This window comes from Phalaenopsis equestris, unplaced genomic scaffold (genome assembly GCF_001263595.1).
Source record: "Phalaenopsis equestris unplaced genomic scaffold, ASM126359v1 Scaffold000840, whole genome shotgun sequence".
NCBI lineage: Eukaryota > Viridiplantae > Streptophyta > Magnoliopsida > Asparagales > Orchidaceae > Phalaenopsis > Phalaenopsis equestris.
The window spans coordinates 89,918-97,900 of record NW_018165280.1 but is presented as its reverse complement, the minus strand read 5'-3'; the positions used below and the strand labels follow the sequence as shown (position 1 = coordinate 97,900).

Below are 7,983 nucleotides of genomic sequence, written 5' to 3'. Positions count from 1 at the left end.
ATATTGATCATTGGAAAGAGAAGGGAAAAGGGATGAGGTTATAATTTTTATTATTTTATTATACTATTAATTTTTTTTGGGTTGGTTGTGGGCGGGGGAAGGGGGTTGGGGGAGGTAACATGATGATGAAGGGCAGCAGTATTTGAAATGCACACACACAATACACACCTATATGTTTGAATTTTTCGTGAAAATTTTTTGTCCTCTTCTCATCCTCAGGAAGTGGAGTGCTGCCATACTGACATCAACATGCTATCCTACGTACACTTTTCAAAGTTGTGGAATAGGAGAAGATGTTTGAATTGCGGCTCATTCTGAAGCCGAATTTGTCATTGCATATATTGAGGCTTAACAACACCGAACACCTAACCCAAACCTAAATCATGGCTACTTAACTACTTGTGATATAATTTAATGGAGGAAAAATTGATTGCATATTGTTTATGTTTACATTTCTCATCAGGTAATTTGGTTGGTTTATAGCTTTATTGAACCTATGGCTGCAACTCATCTTAGTCATTAATACAAATATATGTCTGTTGGGAATTTACTCGAAACTATCTAATTATCGAGTGAATTTCATCTTGAATGAGAGTTAATGAAGCTGATGTTATTTGCCCTTATAGTTTGTTTCTTTAATGCAGGGGTGTTCACAATCATCTCATTTGTATGCAAACAATATTGCAACCAAGGGAGTTCAAGTTCATGCAGAACTTGGTGAAGTACATTTCTATATGGCAGATGAGTATCAAAAATGTGTAAAGCTAGATTTATTTGATGCGGAAGCTAATTTTGGATCATTACTCCATATGGCACGGGCTGGTTTAGATTGGGGACTTCGGGAGATGGAGACACATGAAGAACAAGATTCTAACCGGTTGAAATTAGTTTTTGCTATTGATATAACCGGCATGGGGTTATATTTTAACTTCAGTCATATTGAATCTATATTGCTGACCTTCTTCTCCTTCCAGCCATTCTTTAAAAGTTTAACTTTTTCTCGTAAACGGGATTTACGTGATAAGGTCGGGCATTCAAGAAAAACTAATGCAAAGGGGACTCGAATTGTAAAAGTAAACCTTGAAAAATGTCATATTAAATATTGCGGTGAAGTGAGTAAGGAAGATATGGTCATTGCGGATCCCAAGCGTGTGAATTTTGGTTCACAAGGTGGTGTTGTTATGATCAGCGTCTCTGCGGATGGTACTACTCGTAGGGCAAGAATTTTTTCAAATACTACCAGTGGCTGCAAAAAATTAAAATTCTACACATCTCTAAGCATCTCTCAAGTTAATGTTTGCTTAAACAAGGAAAAGCGCTCTCTGCAGATTGATCTCGAGCGAGCTCGTTCAATATATCAGGAAAGTTCTCATGATCAGACAAATGGTTCAAAAATTACTTTGTTTGATGTGCAACATGCAAAATTTGTTCGTCGCTCCGGTGGCTTAAGTGAGGTTGCTGTTTGCTCACTTCTCAATGTCACTGATATTTCAATTAGGTGGGAACCTGATGTACATTTGGCCATATTCGAATTTGTGACTGCTTTGAAATGCTTTTTACATAAAATAAAGAATCATGGTTCTCATGATGGAATCATTGAAGAACTTCATAGCCTTAAAGACAGAGAAACTGAAAAAGAAATTGTCACGGCACAGGCAAAATCCTATAAGAAGCCTGGTAAAAGGGAGGCGGTCTTTGCCATTGATGTGGAAAAACTGAAGTTAACTGCTGCGGTTGCTGATGGTGTTGAAGCATCTATTCATGTGCAGTCTATTTTCTCAGAGAATGCAAGGATTGGTGTGCTACTCGAAGAACTTATTCTATGCTTAAATAATGCTAATGTTTTCAAAAGCAGCAGAATGCAGATTTCTCGAATTCCAGTTTCTGCTACAGGTAATTCAGTGGATGCTAAAGGACTATTGACCCCTTCATGGGATAATAGTACATGGGATTGGGTGATTCAAGGTCCTGATCTTCATATTTGCATGCCTTACAGGCTGCAGTTACGTGCTATTGAGGATGCGGTGGAGGATATGTTGCGTGGCTTGAAACTTATCACTGATGCTAAGGCTAGCCTCATGTTAAATGTGAAAAAAGACAATTCCAGGAAGCCCAAGTCCAAGCCTGCAAATTTTGGTACTATTAGATTCATCATTCGCAAACTAACTGCGGATATTGAGGAAGAACCTATACAAGGATGGCTTGATGAGCACTATCAGTTGATGAAGACGGAGATTTGTGAGGCAGCTATTAGAGCTAAGTTTCTTGATGACTTTCTAGACATGGGAAGCAATTCTAGAGTTTCTGAACCCAAAGAATTGTCTTCTGAAAGGAAGCTGTTCCATAATGGAGTTGAGATTGACACGTCTAATGATGTAGCCATTAAAGACTTGCACGAAGACATTCAGAAGCAGGCATTCCGTTCATATTATAGAGCATGTAAGAAGTTGGTACCCTCGGAGGGATCAGGAGCTTGCACGAATGGTTTTCAATCTGGTTTTAAGACAAGCAAAAACAGAGCTTCACTACTATCTATCTGTGCTACTGAACTAGATGTTACTTTAACAAAAGTTGTTGGAGGGGATGCTGCAATGGTGGAATTCATAAAAAAGATGGATCCAGTCAGCTTAGAGAATGATGTACCTTTTTCTCGGACATATGGAAGAGATGTTGATATAACTTCAGGATCATTAGTTGTCCAACTGAGGAATTACACATTTCCTCTATTTTCCGCAACTGCTGGAAAGTGTAAAGGTCGCATTGTACTCGCTCAGCAGGTTAGTCTCACATAATTTTGTTATCTGACCTCCTTGACCAGTGCTATTTTCACAGTTAGTTGTTTTATTCAATTTTCTTGGAACCTGAAGAGATTTTTTTCCATTTCCTTTCTATTAATTTTTTTTAAGTTTAATTTTTTCTTTTAGACTACTTTGTTATTTTTTTTTTAAAATTGAGAACTTAACAAGAGTAAAGGCCTTTAATGATCATATCTTGTTTCTAGGAAATAGTGAATAGTGAATAGTGAATAATGTAATCCGTAATTTCCTTTGTGAGTTCTATGGCTTACTAAATTGATGCACATGCATGCTGCCCAGCTGCAACGAGAAATACATTTTATCTACTAAAATGCAATGTGGATTCGTTCACCGTGAGCGTGCATATATTAGTTCATGTATATTACGCTTGCGTATAAATTGATTTTTTTAATAAAATGATGATGCGAGATATCAAGTTCATTTAGTAATGAATGCTAGAAAAGAAAAAAATAACATAATAGAGAAAATGATAGAAACGAGACAAGTTTCTATAGAAATTGATGCAAAATAAAGTATTTAATTGTCGACACAAAACAACAAAATTCCAAATACATAAAAAATAGAACTACAATTTGATGTGGGCAAATTTCTTCCAAATCCTAACTTCTATGATTAAAGACAACAATCACATAGCCTAACCTTAATCATATTTAGCCCTATTTATACTAAATTTTAATAACTAACAAATGACTAAATTGTCCTTTTTGTCTCCTGCCTAGAATAGGTCTTCAAATTATTTGCGGGCTCGAAGATGGTTCAGTGGGACCACTCGATTTAGTGATGAATGAGGCGGAAGGCATCGTAACTGCCAGTCTAATTTAACTCCCTTCACAATAAGGCATCTTACCCCTAAAGTGGAAGAGAGAAAACTATTGTTGGATTAAGTCATATGGCTCCCACATGACATCATAATATGACAACTCCTTCCATTTAATCAACACTTCTTTCCCACCTATCGATAATTCTATTTTTTAACTCCAGTGACGCCAAGAGAGAACCTTCTTTCCTCAATCAAAGTAGGGGAAGTGAAGAAGATAACACATTATCACCAATAACACGTCTTAGCTGCGATATGTGAAATACTGGATGAAGTGTCAATAAAGGTGTCAAGTTTAAACGATAAGCCTCCGCACTATCCGCTCAGTGATCTCGTAAGGGCAAGAAAAGCATGGGGAGTGGCTTCTCATTCCTACGTTTTGCCAATGTCTTCTGCTTATAGGGTTTAAGTTTTAGGGTGCATTTGGGGTTTTTGTGATTGTGTGAGATCTCAATTCAAAACTTGAAATCCTGTTATGTTGTTATAGAAGCAATTCTCTTGTTTGAATAAATATGCTTTGAAAGCACTGTGCTATAGTCGTTTGTGGATAACTCTCTGAAATACCCTTCTAATCATATTATATAGAATTCATACATTTTATAGATATTTATAATCCTCATATTTAATTGTGTTGCATGAAATCTTAAAGACACCAAAGTAGACTCAAAGTTTATAATTTGAAACTGTCACATCATAAAATATTAAATAAATAATCATGTATTTTATGATAATTTGTAAGCCTCGGTTACATTACATAATGCTCGTTCGTAAAATTAAACATATAATATTGAATCACTCATTAAACAAAGTATCAGTGATTTGCTATTGTAACTCAATCATCTTACTAAAATAAAATTAAAGTTAAGATAAATGCGTATAGAAGATTGGAGTATATCCATTTAAAAAATTGTTACTAATACATGCTTTAATATATATCAGATTGCTTATACAAATTATGAAAGACCAACATGTTATAAGATTTCTTATAGACCAACAAACATATTAAATTATTTTTCTTAGATTACTATAGTTTAGAAGTTTGATTAATCTCGAGTTATTTTTTGATAACTCATGATGTTGCTTCCATATTTTTTTTTAAGTTTTAAACATTTGAACAAGTGAATAGAAGAGCAAATGTGTATATAAGACTAGAACAAAAAATGAAAATATACAAATTTCTATTTGTTAATTTTAATTACTTTATTTAGTAGTTCTTTCATGTATAATTTTAAAGTATATTATTAGTTATATAATTAGAATATCAGTGAAGTGATTTCCATCGTCTAACCATCCGTTCCCGTCTTGATTAACTCCAAGCACCGACAAGGATCATGAAAATCTGAGCTACAAGCTCAATGATATAAACATTGTTAAAAAAAGATTTAAGCACACAAGAAAAATAATGTGTATTTTAGTTAGTGACTGATATGCATAGCAATACTAATAATGAATAAACACGCTTTAATCTTTAAATAGTAATAATGTATAAACATGCTTTTATCTTTAAATAGTAAATAGAACGTGCTTATGAAGAGCACATTCAAAGGTTATTAGTTATAAATAAAGTTAATAATGACAAGTTTTTATTTAACTACACTATGGAATATCATATACACAATAATTTCACTTTTATTTTCAATCTTATTCTCAACATTCTTTATCTTAGAATGTTATATCATATTTGTAAATGTTTTAACATATTTCATTTCATAAAGTCATATTCAGCCCATCAATTATAATAACCACTAATAAATATTGATCATTCTAGAGTTGCACTTATAAACAACTCTCTCCTATTAATTGATCCTTTTTAACCTTAATATCAAGAGTTAAGAATTCAATTTAAGCAAAAAACGAATTGATTTGTAATCACAATGTAGTATATAATTTTATAAAAATAATTTTAGTGATTTTCGGGGTGTACGAAAAATGGGCTATAATTTTATAAACAAAATTTAACTTATCTTTTAGGTCAAATTGGATATTACATATTTACACCAATGAACCTAAGTAGCATATTCTAGCATTGATTAATCTTGCCAAAATTTCCCTGGGGAAAAGTGGTTAGCTTTGAGTATATAAAATGATTTTCTATGAATATGGGCACTAGTTGAGGAGTTTTGATGCTTGTGAGACATGTTTCATTCGTTTTTGTTTTTCCTTAATGTTGTAATGATCTATTTTAGTTGGGCACCTTCATATCACTGTTTGAAGCTATATTATTTCATACATATAGTATTGAACTTCCTTGATGCCTTCAACTCTTATGTTGCAGATATTCAGCAGCAAGGTTTTTTAACTATAGTATATTGTCAGTTATTCCGCTTGTTTTTTTCCTGATTTCAGGCAACTAGTTTCCAACCTCAAGTAGAACAAGATGTTTACATTGGAAAATGGTGGAAGGTGCGGATGCTCCGTTCAGCCAGTGGGACCACACCTCCTATGAAAATATACTCAGACTTGCCAATATATTTTAACAAGGCTGAAATTTCCTTTGGAGTGGGGTATGAACCTGGTTTTGCTGATATTAGTTACGCATTTACTGTAGCTCTGCGCAGGGCAAACCTTGGTACTAAGAGTTGGACATCCACCACTGACGATCAAAACATATCCGTAAGTAATCCTCCCAAGAGGGAACGAAGTTTACCTTGGTGGGATGATGTGCGGTATTACATTCATGGAAAAAATTGCTTGTTTTTCATGGAGACAAGATGGAATCTGTTGGCAACAACAAATCCTTACGAGAAGTTAGACGAGCTTAAAATTGTTTCAGCTTACATGGAGATTCAGCAGACAGATGGCCGTCTATTTATTTTGGCAAAGGATTTCAAGATTTATTTGAGTAGTCTTGAGAGTCTTGTAAAGAATTGCAGTTTGAAACTTCCCAGTATTTCCGTTCCTTTTCTCCATTCTCCTGCTTTTTCTCTAGAGGTTACTATGGATTGGGACTGTGAATCAGGTTTCTCGCTTAATCATTACTTACATGCATTTCCAAAGGAAGGGGAACCTCGAAAGAAAGTTTTTGATCCATTTCGTTCCACTTCTCTTTCACTGAGGTGGAATTTTTCTCTCAGACCTTCTCTGCAATGTTACAATGAGCACTCCCCATTTTCTTCTGTCACGAACGGCCTATCACTAGATGAATCGTCGCATGATTCTTCGCAAACGATTAAAAGCATTGCTGCTAATTCTCCAACAATGAATCTAGGTGCTCATGACTTAGCTTGGTTGTTCAAGTGGTGGAGCCTGAATTATAGTCCTCCTCATAAACTCCGTTCTTTTTCTCGTTGGCCACGTTTTGGTGTGATAAGAGCACCCAGATCTGGTAACTTATCACTGGACAAGGTTATGACAGAATTTTTTCTTCGCCTAGATGCTACACCATCATGCATCAGATATACGCCCCTAAGTGAGGATGATCCTGCTAGTGGTCTTACATTTGAAATGACTCGGCTAAAGTATGAACTTTGCTATAGCCGTGGCAAGCAGTCATATACTTTTGACTGTAAACGTGAACTTCTTGATCTCGTTTATCAGGGCCTTGACTTGCATCTTCTTAAGGCCTTTATATGTAATAACAATAAGCAAGATGTTCAATCAACAAAGGGAGCTTCGTTGGCACTTTCAACTGATAATTTTGCTAATGAATCTTTCACTCATCCAACTGGTTCCGGCGGAAAAAATGGTGATGATGGTTTTCTCCTATATTCCGATTATTTTACTATTCGTAGGCAGGCCCCAAAGGCTGATTCTGCCAGACTTTTAGCTTGGCAAGAAGCTGGTAGGAGGAATCTTGAGATGACCTACGTGAGGTCTGAGTTTGAAAATGGGAGCGAAAGTGACCATACACGATCTGATCCTAGTGATGATGATGGATTCAATGTTGTGATTGCGGATAATTGTCGACGGGTATTTGTTTATGGTCTTAAGCTATTGTGGACTATTGAGAATAGAGATGCTGTTTGGTCATGGGTTGGTGGAATATCTAAAGCATTTGAACCACAGAAACCATCTCCTTCGAGGCAGTATGCACAGAGGAAATTGTTGGAGCAACAGAAAAGAAATGAAGGCCTTGAAATTCCTAATGATGACAATCTTAGGCCTTTGGCAATCCATGGTTCAAATTCCCCATCCTCTCACCATGTCGAAGCATTTGGTTCGTTGCCTTCTGTTTCTGTTTCTGCTAAAATGGATTGCACAACATCCAATACTGCTGGTAAGTTGATATATAGTCAACTATATTTACAAATGTAATGTAATATTTTACATATTTTAATAATATTTTTTCCGTTAGGTTGCATGAAAGCTCTAGTTAGTGCTATTTTCTTTCTAAAAATACTTCTAATGTTA

The 7,983-nt window shown here is 35.2% G+C and overlaps 1 protein-coding gene across 3 annotated transcripts in view; it reads left to right on the top strand.

Annotated features, from left to right (window-relative positions):
• Positions 1–7,983, top strand: part of LOC110031776 (protein SABRE) — a 142,097-nt gene that overhangs the window by 79,078 nt on the left and 55,036 nt on the right. For all 3 annotated transcript variants that reach the window (XM_020735171.1, XM_020735172.1, XM_020735173.1), the window contains 2 exons: positions 645–2,777; positions 5,980–7,849. In XM_020735171.1, the coding sequence (XP_020590830.1) occupies positions 645–2,777; positions 5,980–7,849 (4,003 nt within the window). The remainder of the gene's footprint in view (positions 1–644; positions 2,778–5,979; positions 7,850–7,983) is intronic.